Genomic DNA, 17,848 nt, shown 5'->3' on the forward strand with positions numbered 1-17,848 from the left:
ATGTATGAGCCACATTTGTGTCAAGGTAGTTTTTTCTTTGCAAATTAATTTCACTACCTGCTGTGAGAATTCTATGTTGTTGCCATGTCCCTGTTTGTGCTTCTCCAACCAGTTTAATTCACACCATATTTATGACTTAACAAAAAAGATGACAAACAGATTCAGTCATCTGACGATCCCAGGAGAAATACTAAAAACTACACAACTGATCCTGGAGTTATTAATCTCAGAAGTCCTCATAGACTTTTTTATAATATAAGGTTCTATAGTTTTATTATTTGTGATAGACATCACAAAAACATCCTTAAAACATGTCATTGATTTGAGATGATGATAAAGACTTAAGGATTTTAAATTAATATCTATTACATTTATAACTGATACATTATCATTACATCCACTTTGTTGTGGAATACCATGAAATAAAAAGCTAGAAATAGAAATATCAGTGCTCTCAATACTAATGTTAACATACTGCTGTTTGTCAGACATTATAGTACTTGGGCCACACCCATGCCCTCAGTGTGACAGCATGCTAACATTCACAGTTTAGCACTAATTATAAAGTGCACTGAAGGAAATGTCATTCGCTCTGCAGGTAATTAGTCGTAACACCATGGAAAAATTAAATAAACATGTCATCTGCTGTTGGATGAAAAAGTTATTCTATCACCAGAAGTTAGTGCAATTCAGTCAGTGACATTGTCAAACCTAGAGTTCCTCATCTAAATATCCATAAAAATACAGAATTCTGTCAAAGACACAGATTTGTTGAAATAAAACAAACAGATTACAGTAGTAGTAGTAGTATGTAGGTTAATGTCACTGTTTGAGCAAAAAGAAGCCGAAACTCTGCACAGAAATGATAGGCCAATGCCTGAAGAGAGACCCATTTAAAAACAAATCAATTCATTGTATTGAAGCTGTGTTTGTTTGTCCAGTTTCCCACAAGCTGTGAATGTGAAGTGTTGTTTTTGGCTGAACTGACCTAGATGAAAACCTGCGAATGGGCACGGCGCATGAAGCAGCTCCTTCATGGAAGTAGGTTGCAGTGTCTCTTAGAGGGGAGCTGAAGTCTCAGTGATAACACTACAGGGAGCGTTCTATATTTATAATAGAGCAGCGGCACCATAATCGTCTTGTCCTGTGCCTATTCTGCCAGATACGTTCAGAACGAAGCCACCACAGTTTTCAGCAACATGTCAAAGCAGCACAGTTTCACTCCATTTTTCTTTACCAAGCCGCAGTGCTGACGGTTACCAGAGGAGCAAAGTTTGGCATTACCTGTCACACATCATGCCAGTAGCAGATTTATAAGTCTTTTCAGGGACCACCTGTGAAGAGAGCTTCTCTCTGAGCCCTGCAGCGCTGTGTCTCGGCTCTGGAGTGTTTAAAACATCCTGACCTCGGGAGTCCACAAATGGTAGAAATGTAGTGAAAAAATGTTAATGTTTTGGTGAGTTTGACACTAATTCAAACAAAGAGCTTTTCTGATTGTTTTTTAAACCACGCTTTATGATTGGTCATGTGAAACACAACACAACACAGCTGCGTAATAGTGGTAGATGAAGTTTTTCTGGTTGTGCATGTGACTTTGATCATCCACTTGTTTTCTTATTCTACGAAAGAGCCAGAATAAGCAAACACCACTGTATTTAAATAAGAAAGGACTGAGGGAGCAAATCAGAGTTGGAGTTTGGCACGTGAACTTTGAGTGACCACCATGTGGCTGCAGCAGGGCTGCTGGCAGACCTAATGACAGCTTGTTTTCACTGGCGCCTGTGGCTTAGATGAGTAGAGGGAGGGATGGAGGGACAGGGGATGGAGAGAGGAGGAAAATAACTCTGATAAATGGCTCAAAGGAAGAAGAGTGTGAAAAAAGAAAAAGCAAATGATAAAGGAAGAGGTGAGAAACAGAGTGTGGGGAGGAGGGAGAGGAGAGGAGAGGAGGGGAGGAGGAGAGGGGGGGGGGGCTCAGTATCTCTGGGTAGAGCTTGTGCACCCGCAGAGTCAGTCGAGGTGCGCCTTAGCAGCCTGGCTCTCTGATTGGTGGAGCGCAATGCAGCTCTCTCCCCTCCCCCCCTGAAGAAAGAGGTGCAGCAGGAACGTCAGACCCAGACAGCACAAGACTCAGCTGCTGAAGCAACCGTTCTCTGAAGCTCTCCTTAAGATGCAGCTTCCAGAGCATCCAGGGACAAACTAGATGAGAACAGACCTCATCTACTATAGTGTAGCAGCATCCTCTACTACTGGCTTTAGGAATTTCATTTAGATTTTAAAGAAATTACCCAGTCATATCAGCTGACCTATCTAGTGGATTCAATTCACCGCATTGAGAAGGACGACCGCCGGTCACCACCATGGGCAGGCAGGGGCACGATACCTCTGCTCCGGCTACCGGGATGCGAATCCAACGCTCCCAGAGCAAGATGAGTCTGTCGGCATCGTTCGAGGCTCTGGCCGTCTATTTCCCCTGCATGAACTCCTTCGATGAGGAGGATGGAGGTAAGAAGACAACGGGGGGGAAATGTCACAGGGTGCGCTGGTGGTGAGCGGAGGGACGGCAGTGACGGAGGAGAAGGATGCAGGATTAGTGGAAAGATACAGAGGTATTGATCGTTGAGAGAACTGGGACAGGTTGAAAGATGTAATTAGTTTAATTGGTACGGCAGCATAGTTCAATTAGGATAATAGTACAGTGTTTGAGCTGTATGTGCGTTGTTAGTGGGATGAATTTAAAGTTAATTTCTTTGCCTGTGAGTCAAGAATAGGCAGTTTATTCTTATTACAGTATATCAGTTAGTTGTGAAATAAAGCCTCTGCTGGCTTCTGCCCTAAACCCTTCTGCTTATGTTACTACTACACTACGCAGTGTTTGTGTTGTTGGTGAAGATTCTCAATGGGACCTGTGTGTTTGCTGCTACCTGCTACCAGTGGCTACTTGCTAGTATTACAATCATCTCATGTCCTTTTAATAATTTTGGTTTAGTTTAGTTTATTAATTCATTTGGTCGATTAAAAAAGAAGAGACTGACAAAATGCATAGATTGGTCAGTAATACATGCAACCAAAAGGTGTAGGCTGAAGCAATAGCTTATTATGCCTACAATTTGTACATTTACATAGTGAAAATAAAGAACATTAAAATAAAAACATACATGACAGTGAATGACAAAAAAAAAAAAAAAATTAGTAACTGCAGTGAGTCATTGTTTATACCTCGTGCGTTATTGTTTACTAAGCTCAGGACAACAGCAGTGTTGTTGACCAGTGGCGAGGACGTCGTCGCCCACTGCATGTGTTTATTTATAAAAGGTGCTGTAATCACTTCCCATTCTAGTGATAGGAGGTTTATTTGCAGACAAATAGATTTGCAATGCGGAGGGCCACGCCAGCTTTTGTCTGAGCTACAACTCCACACTCCACACTCACTCACTCGTACTCACACTTGGCAGGCGAGCAGCCACCTCATCCACTCTTCCTGTCTGGCAGCGCTGAGGTCTGAGGGCGGTCGCCCTTTTGATGTCGAGCCAGGTTGTCTTAACTTTTTAGGCGACTGCTGCTTCAGGCCGCCGCCGCTGCTGCTGCTGCTGCTGCTGCCACATACTTAACCCTAACACATGCACTTCATCAGCCAATAGTTGTGACGCAGTCTTTATTTGTAGATAAATCCAATGTATGTGTGTATGTGATGTATATAGCAACTATACATCAAAGTCACAGCCTTCAAATGAAGGTTTATATCATGCTTTGTTTATGATTGAGGTTGCGCAATGAAAAAAAAATCTGCAGTCTTTGGTTGTAATTATTATTATATAAGATCATCTGTTGATGGATATTATTGTAACAGGGCTGCGTATCAGCGACATGTGCATCTGACAGTTTGTGCCACAAAGCAGGAGAAGATGGCTCATTCTCCATGTTCATTGATAACATCTGACTGGCTGCTGATTGGCAACAGAGGTGTATGAGCTGCAGACGTCAGAGACGACCTCCGCGACTGCGTCTGCTATTGTAGCGTGTGTGTGCAGAGCAGGAAAGAGGAGGCGGAGGCCGGGCTGAATAACTGAGATTTCAAGGCTGAAAGGCTTCGCTGTCTGTTTATGCCTGTGTAAGATAGGACACACAGGGCCACATCTCCTCTCCTCTCCTCTCCTCTCCTCTTCTCTACTGCTCAGCTCCTCCTCAGAGGAGACAAGGGAGCAGAGAGGAGGCAGAGTGAAGACAGCAGGCGCCACAGAGGCCGCACAATGCTGCTGGATTAGGAATGATGTAGCCTTCTAGACATGATTCACCCTGTTCAAACTGGGAAATTAGAAGGTAAAGGTTACATAAGATCTCTGAATAGGTGGCTGATTGTTTGTCATTACTCTGCACCTGGAGGTCGCAAACACTGACCTGACATTAGCTCAGTGTTATTACTTTTGTTTGGCTTTGCACTGATCACCTGACCCCTGGGAAATAACACGCTGCCCTCATTTTGCATTAATTAGATTACAGGTGAGAAAGAAGAAATGCCATGACTGTAATAGGAGCAATAATAGTAATGCTTTGATAATGAAGCTTTGATTGCACCAGAGCTGCTCATCATGTTTTTTCTCTCAGAGAATATACACATTTTTTCAGAGGCCTGTTTAACAGAGATGAATATGAAGTGTCTGAGTGTCTTTTAAGCTGCTAAGTGCTAAGCATCTTTGGTGTTTGTTGTGATGAGTGAAGGCGGATTTTCTAATCTCTCTCTTAACGGGATATTAAATGACACATCGTACTGTAGCGATGGTGTGTGTATGTGTGTTGTTGTGTGCGTGCTCATCACCAGGCGCGTGTCGAGCGGCGAAGTGTTTCATACCAGTGTGTAGGTATGTTGTACGTCTGCCAGAGGCGCAGCCACGTGACCCCACGGCACGGCGCGCAATGCTGTGAGGGAGACTGGGTGGAGATGAGCTGCAGCGGGGCTAATGGGGGGAGTCAGCTGTCATATGGGATCAAGTTGGGATGGGGATGTTTGTAGGTGGAACGTACTGTAGACTGGATGTGGTTCCCACTAGACCCCCGTGGGCAGTCAGGAGCGCAGACCAGAGGAGGTCTGAACATGATGTTCTGCTCAACAAAGAGCCACAGATTGTGTAGCGCTTGATTTGATTTGATGACCTTGTTTAATTGTCACAGTGGAATGACTGTGTGATCCCTCCCAGAATAAACTACACTATCTTGTGTGCAGTGATGAATTGTAGTTGAATTTAGTGTTGTCTTGTTTTGGTTTTTTTTCCCATGTAAAGTGATTCTTCATGAGTCAATGAAAGCATCGCTATGTCAGAAATAATCCACACGAATTCAACTGAACGCAACATGAGTCACAAAGTGATTCAGTGTCATGGACTGACAGTCTATATCCCTCTTTCTCTCTCTCTCTCTTCCTTCCTTGTTGCATGTGTCAACCTCTGTGCAGAAGCAGGAGGTAAGAAGTTGCGCAGCACGATCCAGAGGAGTACAGAGACGGGCCTGGCGGTGGAGATGAGGAGCAGGATGACTCGGCAGGCGAGCCGGGAGTCCACGGACGGCAGCATGAACAGCTACAGCTCCGAGGGAAAGTAAGGAGACGAGGACTCACACTGTAGACAATCATAAAGCTGCTACTCACGTTTGACTGGGAGGAGTTTACGCACATACACACACACACACACAACCAGCCGGCATTTCTAAACTTTGATTACTCAGATCAGTCTCACTTTTTCTGAATAATGTGAATAATCACAGCCACCCTCCTGCCCTAAAGCATTGTCTTTAATCCACATGACCATTACAAGTGTGAAGCATGTATGTAACTGTAATTTGTGTGTGTGTGTGTGTGTGTGTGTGTGTTTCAGTCTGATCTTCCCCGGGGTGAGGCTCTCCTCAGACGCTCAGTTCAGTGACTTCCTGGATGGTCTGGGTCCTGCTCAGCTGGTTGGACGACAGACGTTGGCTACTCCACCTATGGGTGAGAACATCAGTCCCTTTATTTATTATTATTTATTTATTTATTTATATTTATTTTTTTCCCTGTGTACACTATTAAACCATATTAATCACTACTGTATGATTGCTGTCCAGGTGACATCCAGATAGGCATGGTGGATAAGAAAGGAGCACTGGAAGTGGAGGTCATCAGAGCCCGTGGCCTTGTGGGAAAACCAGGTTCCAAGGCACTGCCAGGTGATTTTATCTCTCACATATTTACCACAGGCTGTAAAGAAATGTACAGTAAATAAATCATGAGTAACAGTGGTTGTAACATCTCGTCTCTTTCTCTTCTCAGCACCATATGTCAAGGTCTACCTTTTGGAGAATGGAGTCTGCATAGCCAAAAAGAAAACAAAAGTAGCAAGAAAAACCTTGGATCCTCTTTACCAGCAGCAACTGCCGTTTGAAGAGAGTCCAGGAGGGAAGGTTTTACAGGTAAGAGAAGAATCCCCTCCCTCCCCCTCTTTTAATTAGTCGTACACTAATCAAAATGGAAACATAACTGAAACATACTGAATTAAGCTGAGTTTCTTTTTTCTGTGTTCCTCCCTGCAGGTCATCGTATGGGGAGACTATGGACGTATGGACCATAAATCATTCATGGGAGCAGTTCAGATACTGTTAGATGAGCTGGACCTGTCCAACATGGTGATTGGCTGGTTCAAGCTCTTTCCTCCCTCCTCACTGGTGGACCCTACTCTGGCCCCACTGACAAGAAGAGCTTCCCAATCCTCACTGGACAGTTTCTCTCGATCATAGCAGCGTGTGGACTGATAGCGTTGTTGTAGCAGCCAGTGTTGCGATTACAGGTCACGCCCCCCGGTTACACTGCATGCTTGATGTTGTGTCTTCTGAGCCTGTTTCTAGGGGTGCAAACGTGATCCTGTGTTTTGAGCAAAAACGTCGCACACATCGTGCACATGGCGAAGCGTGTTGCAAGCGCCTGGCGGCCGGGATTGCCGGGTGTTGTTGTTGTTGTTTGGAGGAAGCTGGAATGAACTCCTTAGCACGAGGAATCTGTCAGTTCCAGGTTTTCATCCAATTCGAAGCCATGGGGGTCAGTACTGGGAACCGCTAAACGAGTTCTACAGAAGCCCTTTTCGAATGAAAATAAATGTTTTGCTTTGATTTTTTTTTTTTTCATTTGTTTAGGTTTTTTTTTTTTTTCTTTCTAAATGTCAATGTACTTGTATCTGAAGGGGGTGATAGTGTTTCTAACCATATGCTTGGTCACGCCACGCCAACAGACCTAGCTGTGTAGATGGAGTTTTGGAGACCATCGCTTTGGGTGAGGTGTGTCCCAGCTTGTGTCCACACTCCCCCAAAACCTAAAAGAAATGCCCCACACACTCCAGGTTTATGTACTGAATCAAACCGCACTGGTAAATCACCAGAAAGACTTCGACATTAATCAGAGGCAATATTGAAGTGGCTACCATCAACACTCCAGATTTAACAATAACAACCCAAACCCCATGAAAAAGATGTACAATCTACCATCATTCTTTCTCTGTTGATATATTGTATGAAAATTAAATGAGAAAAAAATATTTTTTTCCTTTTTAGTTGATTTGCATGGACACAAATTTAGCTGAATAAAAAAAAAAGAAAATTATTTTCTTGAGGCTGCAACTTGCAAAAAAGATGAAAAATAAATAAAACAGATCAGCCATTTTCAACAATTTATATTATTTTTAAAGATAAATTTCACTAGTGCATGGTTTTCAAGGGGAGTGAATGCAACATCGTGATAAAAAAAAGACATTGTTTATCATTCTTTAGACCATTCGTGAGTCTGTGTTTTGCAGACATGCAGATAAGGGAAACTTAAAGGAAACTTTTGGAGTTATTTAACAGAAAATGTTTATGTGACAAAAAGTGATAATGAAAATAAATGTAAATTATTTATTTCATTGTAAAAAGGCTCAGGCCTTATAAAGATAAACATTATGTGCAAATTGTACATGTTTCTCTTTCTTCCTTGTCCCAGGGTACCTCTCATTGTACTATTCATTGCTACCATTGTTCAGTCCCCTGATATTGTCCAGATTTTAGGACTGTTGGTTATTTTACAGTTCTGTATTGTTTCAGTATGTATTTTATTTTGGATTTGATTTGTTTAACAAGCATGTTGAAAAGGATTTTCTGCAACATGGCTTGGGCACACCTTACAGTAACTCAGCATGTTTTGATAAAGATGATATTTGGAATTTTTGCAGTTTCTTGTACAGTGCATGTCAACTTCATTACTTTTCTCCCTCCCCCTTAAATTGAACTCTACAGCAAATTAGTTCTTGGTCTTCCACGGCCAGTTATCAAAGTTTTAACAAAAACATTCCACCCCCAAAAGTCATATTTTCTTTCAGGTTTTTGAGAAAAAAAAAAGTGACAAGGAAAATATTTTATATTTAATGGAGGTTTACGAAACAGTTGTGATTGCAAGTGTATTTTATTCCAGTATTGTTGACGAACATGCAAAAATAATCTGTATTGGTACAGCAAGAGGTCTATACCTAATCAAGAGGCAGCAAACATGCAAGAGACGTGTGTTGCTGTGGTTTAATTTTACAGGCACTGTTTGTGAAGATGAGCTAATCACAAGTTCAAATAACAAGGGATATTGCCACAGAAAATGTTTTTTTTTCTTGTTTTAATGAAAATGAAATTAATTTACTATATTTTTGTTAGTTTTATTTAAAAGCCAAGACCAGTTTATTTTTTATTTTCTATTTTTAGTAATTGAAAATACTTCTCATGTCTGGGAAGTATATGAATCTTATAGTTGCAGTATGTCTGAATGAAATTGAGGCATTGAGGCATTATTCCTTTTCCATGCGACGATAATGCATTTTAATGCTCAAGAAAACCTTATCGCTGTTACAGGCTACAGCATATATTTTCATTTCAATTTTCATTGTACATACATTTAGATGTCAGAATTTGAATAAACAAGCTACCAAGCTACCATGAATTGATAGACTGATAGACTCTTTTGGAACAGGAAGAATGCCTCACATGATGACAAAGACATATGTTATTTATCCTTTTGAATGCCTTTTAATTTTCTCTTTTTGGTGCAATGTGTTAATGCCAAGGCTATGTCTTGGTTAAGTATGGTTGAGTACAGAGATTTATGTAAGTTATTTTTCAAATTAAAAATAAAAAATGATATTACACTGATGCCAAGTGTTGGGTGATGTAAGTATCTCTACAGAAATACACCAAGTCAATAAAAAACCAAAGCCTGAGACCGTTAAACCAGAGGATGGGTCGAGTTACAAGCACATTGTTATCCTCAGCTGAACCTTAGTCATGCACAGTCGGTTGAAATCTGAAATTGAAACCAGAAGGCTGGGGACATCTAGCTACTTCCCAGAAAATAACAACTCTACAGCCCTGCTAGCAGCTCTGTCTGTCTGCACACAGCTGTGTTTTAAGCTAAATGCTAACATGTTCACAATGACGATGCCGTAAATCAATAATTTATCCATCCCCCCATTATCTACACACCTTTTATAGTATGGCAGGGAAATGTGTCAGCATGTTATAATGCATGGCAATCCAACAGCTGATCACAGTCACATAACATACAGCAGCTGAGGTAGTTTGTGGTTGTGTTATGTGTTATTTAAGTATGATCTGTCTTCAGAGGTTTTAAGTTTGAATATTAAAACTTAAAAACAAAATAGGCACACATACACATTTTAAAAATGTACATTTTCATATAGAAAATTTTAAAATGTTCAAATTTCATTAGTTGACATGAGCCCATGTGCTTATATAGAAGATGTTATGCTGATAATCCAAAAGCATCCCAAAATTGATATAGGTTACACATTTCACTGTGCCAGAATGGGATGATGGACATTAACATCATGCGTCATGAACGTCATGTTACGGTTACATTACATTCTAAGTTTCTGAATGAGACAGTTTCTCATGCCTTAAAAGTAAACAAAAAACCTCACCACAGCTTTTCATGGTGAAGCCGCTGACGTCTGAAACCTGCTGTCTACATCAGATGATTATTTCCCCTTTTCAAAACTCTGACCTGTATTCTACGAAACAGTGTTTCTATGAATTAATTCAACCTTGATTTTTATATTTAAATTCCAATATGACAGTATCATCTCATGAATGACCAATTCTCACGCTCATGTCTCAATGCCGTTCATTGCCCCCTATCATATTTAATATCTTATAGCATTCATTAAGTTCGCTGTGGCGGGATTATGCCAAGTAACCTGTACTTATAGGAGCAAAATCCTCATTACAATACCAGAGTTTTAGACCAAAAGCAGTATGACACACCGCCAGGATCCAGCCTCATATTAGCTTGTGTTTGCTTCTGCTTTTAGGGGGAAAAAATAGCTATGACTAGGATATGACAAGTGAGGTTTTAGAGAAGTTCCTGTTTTAGCTATATATAAGGAGACTGCAGACAACATGCATAAGTCTAGACACCCTGATGTGTGCAGCACAGTTTGTGCTCGTGATTTCGTTCAACTACAGTTTTTTTCTTATAGCCTAGTAACCAAACTTTTTAACCCCTGTTTTTGCCAAATTTGGTCTCCAGTTTCCAGTGTTTTCCCACACTATCTGCAGGATGCTGCTCTCATGGACTGCAGTAAAACAGAGCCTGGAAAATGTTGGTTTCCAAGCTGTGGATGTTTTCACCACTGGTAAAAGGGACAGCTTTCAGAAAACTCTCCTCCTCCTGCTGACCTGTAGCTTCTCCAGCCTCCTGCTCAGCACCCTGCTCTATTTCTACCTCCTCTTCCACCTGGACTATGAGACAGAAGTGGCTGGAGGGATCACCGGCTGCTTTGGGACATTACTGACTGTGGCTCTCTTCTTATCCAAGAGAGTAAGATGCTTAGGGACCCTGTTTGTGATCTCCGTCTTCATGAAGAAGAGTCGGAACTTGCTGCTCACCGCTGGGACCAGCCTCATGGTCCTTAAAAATATTGACAACACCTTGCAGAACCTAACGGGCCTCCTTCGGAGTGTGATCTGCAACCTGAAGGCAAAGAAAAAAGCCATCACTGCTCCATTCAGTAACTACGTCAAGATGTTGAAGTGGATCGGGAGCATCCTCAAAGGGGTTACAGACCTGGGAGTGGTGAACGTGGACTCCAAGCTCAAGGTTACACCCAGACTGGAGTCGGAAAAATTCAGGGAGAAACTGAGTGAGGCAGAGCAGAGGCTGAACGAGACTGTGAAATATGCACAGGCCATTGTGAGCACCGTCTCCTCGGTGACGGACAGGATGTTTCCTGCCATCAGCTTCCTCGTCCTCATGACGTTCATAGCCTTGCACGTAAAAAGGTACTGCAGTGACATGAAATATAAGAACAGGTTCATCAGCAGCAGATTTGTTCGTTTTGACGAGAAGCAGAAGGAGGAAGGAAAACCTCACATCCTCCCCCTCACACCAGAGGAGGAGAAGCTGTACACCACCATCCCCTCCACCCGACCCACCAGCAAAGAGGGGAGAACTGTGCTCAAGTTTGGCGTTTCAGTTGCTGCTCATTTTCTAGTCTGGGTCATATTTATAACAGTGGATGCTTTATTGTACTGCTTTGTTGATATTGTAACAACAAAGTTATCAGAGCTGGAACCGTTTCATGTCCCACTTTTAATGAGCGTTAAAGTAAGTAGAGTATGTTTGTATCTTATCTTAAGATTTATTTCTGTTAGATCTACAACTGATCACTCATTCCTTTATTTGCAGCGGATTGCGACTGTAATCGGTTTAACGTTCACTGAGGAAAACCAACACGAAGACTTTTCCTACTCTGTGACCTTGTTTGAAAAGAAGTGTCTTCCTAAACCCAGGCTGCTCTTCTACAACTCCGTATTCCCACTGGCTGTCATCCTGCTCACCTTGGTCACCATGGCCCTGATGACGGCCAAAATGTCCCAGCTGAGGCTCATGGTCTGTGAGCGATTCTTCTCCACTGCAGCGGAGGACAGAGTTGAGTACCTGCATGCCAAAATCCTCAGAAAGAGACTGAAAAGGAGGAAGGAGAAAAACACCTGCAGCCTAACATCAATCATTCTTAAGGTTTGTAATAACATATATACCACAAGAAATTATAAAAAAAAATAAGCTGGAAGTGTCATCTCAAATATTTTCTGTTTGTTTTTTCCTCTCTCATCAGGCCCATTTCTGGTGCCCACTGCTCTTTCGTCCCAAAGAGGATCCACAAGGCATCGTGTGAGGAAAGGAACTGTTCTGCTATGTACATGACTTTTTCAGTCACACCAGAGGCTCTAGTACTGATAGCAATGGTCCTTTAGTCGGTCAGACCAACAGCTACTGTATGGAAAAAGCTTTTGATCACTGTGATGCTACAGACCTTATGTATGACCACCATTATATACTATAATACAGGCTCCATCCATGATGTGCAGAAATGGATTATAATGACTCTGGTGATCATGTGGCCATTTTCTAGCACCAACACCAGTACGGACTGGTTATTTCACTGCTGAGTAATTGCCTGATATTACAAATTGTCAAGTGATGTTCAGGGTTATAGACGTGAGGTGTGTACATACAGTGTATTGCAGTGTAGTCAGTGTAGCACCTGCAGTAGATTCAGATTAACACCCTAAGTTAGCAGAAGGAGCTTGGAGTTGCTTTCAAACAGCCCTTCCTTTAGGAACAGCTTAACTGCTGTATCCTTACAAGAGCATGTAGGCTACGCTTAAGTTCTTTCAGACAGCTGATCTGTAATGTACGTACTGTAATACTGTGCTAGTCAGTGCAGTAATATTATCAGTACAGCTTCTCTGACTGTATACACAGATGCTATGTTTACGTACCTCACATAACTTCATGTGTAATAACACCAACGATCCCTTTAACACTACAGAAGGAGGTAAGGAAGACAACATTTACTCTGCTCCTTACAGGATATTGCTGGTAATAGACAGAGTCATGTAGAACAACGTAATGTTTGCAGCTGTAACTATAACTGGGGTTGGGCTGAAAAATGACACACACAGTAGTATACTGACCAGCACAGATAATGTAAAATGTTATTTAATTATTAATGTTCTGGATGACTGGTAGTGGATGGGGCTTATCAGAAGACCTTGTGTGTGAAGTGCTCATAAGTAGCAGAAGAACAGTTTGACTTTGATGAGCTAAGGCTGGAATGAGACCGACATAAGCACCTTTCTCATCTCTTCTTGTGTTGAATCATCTACCTCCAGACGTGTTTTCTTTTTAGACAACAAGAAAACAAACCTGTAATAAACATCACTTGGGCTGGACACTCATGGAGCCTATGTCTGCCACACAGCTCCTGGCAGTCAGCCTTCAGTTTTATTACCTCGTGTAATTACTTTCCTTTTCTCTTACACACACAGACAGCAAGTGTATAGCTATGTGAAATGATGCCAATGATTCTCATCACAAGTGTTGATGTACTGGATTTTTCCTCCACAGCCACCATGAGTCTCAACAACTGTTGCCATGAATTATTTGGTCCCTTCAGGATCAGTTATGATGACTTTGGTGAACCATTGTTTGTTGGTGAATATCTTAATACATAAACTCATTTTTACTTGCTAACACGAAGATGGTCAATTTGGGGACAAAATAACTAAGACTATAAAGCTGAATATTTTTTGGAATATTTTCTCTGTTAAGTGAATATTTATAATAATAAACATGTGCTGCTCAAATGTGTCACATTACTTATATACATTATTCTACCTATATTATAACATTGTATTCTGTAAATGAGGGTTCATTAAATTATATCGTATTATATAACAGGTTGGTCTGTCAATTGACAGTAATGGTAACCATGGAGAATGGTTTATAGGAGGAACACCTTCGCACTGATAATAACCAACAGACCATTAAACTGATGGCAACTAGAAATGTCATTTTCCCTTCAAAGGAACATTACGTACGAATTACATCGATGTCATTATGTAATACAGCAGATGTGAAGAGTCTTTGAAGATCTCCCCAAACTGTGTAATCCACAAGATAGCAGGGTACACTGCATACATTTCGATTAAAGCCACAATGACAACAAGCTAAATATATTAATACTTTATTATGAAATACTGGGACTATTCAAGGCGTTTACAGAGACTCTTTCTTAATTTTATTCCTCAAAGATTGGTTACAAGTCACAGACTCTGTGAATCATATCACGTATTAATTCTTCATTTCTGTAAGACTGAGCACCACAGTTTCTATTAAGCTACTGTAACACACAAAGGCAGACTTTGGTATTTTACCTCTAATGCTCCCCTGCAGAGTACAACAGAAATATTTGCTTACATAATCGCAGACAGAAGTCCCCTACATGTGCAGTGAACAGCACTGTCCTCCTCCTGTTTACATACTGTCACTGCTCATTAATATCGCACAGGTGCTAATGTTCCCACCTGGTACATGGATGTGTCACAGAGTTCAGTTTGAAGTTTTGCTCCATTATAGACTGCAAGAGAAGAGCTGCAGGAATTACAGTACTTTGATGCCACTCTCAGGTAAGAAAGTCTTTTTAAAGCATGTGGCGGCTGCAATTAACAGATTCTACCCCAATAACCTGCCCAATAACCAATAAACCTGAGCAACTGGGGTAGAGTCGGGGGTGGGGCGGTTATGACATCATTCCAACGATGTCACCATTCCAATGATGTCATCATTCTAATGATGTCATATGGAGGGACACGTGTCACATGATGGAGTTCATGACATCAAAGACAAACTGGACATGATCTTATGATGTCATAGCCTTGATGACATCACTTTTTGGAACATTGAAATAAAGGAATACCGTGACGACCACAGCACATATTCTTTCAGTGTTACAAGCGCAGGAAGGATTTTTCAAACACAGCAGTGGGAATTCTTACTACTTTTGTTTGCTAGATAAATACTGTAGTTGACAACAATGTACCTGTCTAAATTGGACGAAATGGACAAATACAGAAACCTCACCGCAGAGGCTGTTTCGCCCATAATCAACACATATGTGGAGGGATTCTCTCCCATACAATGGAGTCTGATAATTCAAGGAACTCCTGACTTAGCCACAACAATGGCGCTGACTGATCTGTGTACAGAATTGTTTCAGACAATCTGTACACTTGTCCTGGGGGTCATCAAACCAATGGTCGCTCAGAAATCACCTTATCACACTATCAGACAATCTTTGAAGAGCCTCAATGCAGCTGTGGGCGAGTCTCTGTCCAGTGGCTTTGCTGAGGCTCTTAATGTCTCAGAAGAGAAATGTGAGAGCATTGAACAACTGAAAGCACTAGTCGAGAAAGAAGTTTCAGACAAGGTGATTTGCATAGCATCTGCAGCCATCGACTGCCCTGATGGGCAAGTAGACGATGCCGTCAGTTTGTCCATGTCCAGCTCAAAGCCTCCTGATGGAATGGTATCCCATGTTGTCAAATATCTGAAAGGAAGTGTAATGAAGCTTACATCCAATTGCCACAAACCATGTTGGTGTCAGTACCGCTCTACTTCCTCACCACTCAGTGGCCAAGTGGGTTCAACAGTTCAGACATTTCCATCACCTCAGAGCGTGAAATCAAAGATATCCATCCCCGCAGCCACTGAAGATGTGGCTAACATTCTTGTCAAATGGGCCAGCCAAACATCTGAGCAGGACCAATCTTCAACATCTGACCTCTATGACAGGGCTCTGGATACAGCATCTGATATAGTCGAAATTATAGTAGACGATCTGCATTATGCCAGTAATCAAAATTCTCTTGAATGCAGTGAAGACAACAGCTCACCACCACATCATTTTAATGTGGGCATAATTATTGACATACTGAGAAACTTTTTTTCCTCACGGCTCACCAAAGAGCGCAACTCCAAATGTGCCCAAAAAGAATTTCAAAGGTTCTCACCGATTCTCTTCTCGGATAAATCATACACAGAGCAAAAGGCCGACCAGACAGAGTTTTCATCATCAGAAAAATCAACTCACAGTGAAGAAGTCTGTGGTGCAGTCACTGAAATCCAAGACATGGTCACATCCATGCTGACCACGCTAGAGGAAAATGAAAACATGGAGCTGGTTCCTCCTGAAGCCGGCAGCAGGCAGACTTCAACACATCCAACAACATCTCCTTGTGCAGCTTCATCATGTGAATCCACGACCAATGATGACATCGATGACATGCATTTTGAGAACCGTGTAGACGCATTTTGTCATCGCATTTTGATCGGAAGACAGTCTGCTGAGGAAAAATGTAACGGAGAAATGGACAGGGCTTCACCACGTCGAGTTACTTTCTACAGTCCTGTGGCATCTCCATCGAGTGCTTTCTCCGTCCCTGAACGAAAGGAAGTTGAACCAAAAGACCAACCAAAAGTGTCATCTCATAAGGAGATGCCCAATGACCTCTTGACCGTTCTGCTCCTGAGGCACATTACAGCCCTATCCAAAACCAAAGGATCCAAACAGGACAGAAACATCAAACATATAGTCCACCAACTGACTTGGATGGCAAAGGCTGAGAACAAGGGCAGGATGAAAAATGTCCAACAGGCCGTACTGAAAGACATTAACGAGAAGTTTAACACCCTAGGAGAACTAGCGGAGGTTGCATCAGCACCATATAACACAGGTTTTGATGAGGTTCTTTTGAAATCTCTCCACGTGAATCTGAATGGCCCCAATGGGCCCAAAAATCGTAAGTGCATAGTGGCCAGGTTTTTCTCAGCACTGGGAAAATGTTTCAGGTCGTGTTGCTGCTGCGTCTCAAACACCACCGACTAGCCTGGCACCCCAGCCTACACCTGAACCCGCACCACCAACACCAACGTGCTGATTCATTCCAACAAATTCCCCCTGTCCCCCTAAATCATTCATCCTGAAGACCAGTATAGGTTAGAAAGTTGAATGTTTCTTGAAAACGGGTTTTCTCCGGGTTCTCCGGTTCGCCCACTTCTTTGATAGACTTTTAAAAAAAAACCCCCACCAGTATACTGTAGGTTATCTTGTGATGTTCTGCTTGTACTCATGAAGGTTTAAACAAAACATCCTTGAACCGAAAGATGAATGTTTCTCGTAAACGGGTTTTCTCCGGGTTCTCCGGTTCGCCCACTTCTTTGATAGACTTTTTAAAAAAAAAATCACAAAAGACAGAAATATGTGGAACAGGGTAGTGTAGGAATTGATGAAAATTAAATAATTAACCAAAAAATAAACAAAACCAACAACGCCACCTGAGGAATGAACCCGGGGGGGAAACAAAGACAGAAAAGAAAGATACAGTATGTGAAAGTAAATAGCTATATCAACGTAATACAAATCAAAAGGCAAGCAGATGAGTTTAAACTGAAGATGTGGTTCCATTCAAAGGCGGAACTAGTTTTTAAAACTAGATGGGAAAAAAGAAATCAATTATCACATTACCACGGAAGGCAACTTTACTATCACAATGCTTAAATAAAAAAAGAATAGAGCCAGTGAATCCCACATAAAAACTAAAAAACACAACTCCAGAGCTGGGGCCTATGGTGGGTTAGAGATGAGCAAAGTCAAGTCAGAACAAAGCAAATTTATGTAAAACACTGCAAATATCACTGCAAGAAAGCAAAAACATCGTGTAGGGAATGTGTTCACTCATTTGTATTTTGTTTTTTTCAGGCCAGTGTTCAGTAAAAAATATCATGTATGCTTATATACCTGTCCCTGGGCTGCCTCCACTAGCAGCTCTTTTAATGTTTTTCTTTGCAGATGCAACCTGATATGAAGCTTATTGTCCACTGAGTAATTTTTTCCAGTTTTTAAGAGTAATTTTTTTTCTGTTTTTCAGAGTAATTTTTTTTCTGATTTAAAGA

At 41.6% G+C, this 17,848-nt stretch overlaps 2 protein-coding genes across 35 annotated transcripts in view; both read left to right on the forward strand.

Annotated features, from left to right (window-relative positions):
* rims2a (regulating synaptic membrane exocytosis 2a) overlaps window positions 1-9,184 on the forward strand; it is a 141,303-nt gene extending 132,119 nt beyond the window's left edge. For 32 of the 34 annotated variants that reach the window (XM_085802826.1, XM_085802828.1, XM_085802833.1 and 29 more), the window contains 5 exons: window positions 5,450-5,591; window positions 5,868-5,980; window positions 6,094-6,195; window positions 6,299-6,438; window positions 6,559-9,184. In XM_085802826.1, coding sequence (XP_085658952.1) covers window positions 5,450-5,591; window positions 5,868-5,980; window positions 6,094-6,195; window positions 6,299-6,438; window positions 6,559-6,762 — 701 coding nt within the window. In that variant the 3' untranslated portion in view covers window positions 6,763-9,184. Of the gene's footprint in view, window positions 1-2,116; window positions 2,506-5,449; window positions 5,592-5,867; window positions 5,981-6,093; window positions 6,196-6,298; window positions 6,439-6,558 lie in introns of those variants that run through there. The other 2 variants (XM_085802844.1, XM_085802845.1) reach the window with 2 other exon arrangements.
* Window positions 9,185-10,561: 1,377 nt separating this feature from the next.
* dcstamp (dendrocyte expressed seven transmembrane protein) lies at window positions 10,562-12,522 on the forward strand. The gene is made up of 3 exons (XM_085803374.1): window positions 10,562-11,656; window positions 11,738-12,070; window positions 12,168-12,522. The coding sequence occupies exons 1-3, from the start codon at window positions 10,610-10,612 to the stop codon at window positions 12,225-12,227; spliced, it is 1,440 nt and encodes a 479-aa protein (XP_085659500.1). The 5' UTR covers window positions 10,562-10,609; the 3' UTR covers window positions 12,228-12,522.
* The last annotated feature ends 5,326 nt before the right edge of the window (window positions 12,523-17,848 follow it).

This window comes from Trachurus japonicus, chromosome 16, assembly GCF_045865225.1.
Source record: "Trachurus japonicus isolate A0001 chromosome 16, Traja_1.0".
In the NCBI taxonomy this organism is placed as follows: Eukaryota; Metazoa; Chordata; class Actinopteri; order Carangiformes; family Carangidae; genus Trachurus; species Trachurus japonicus.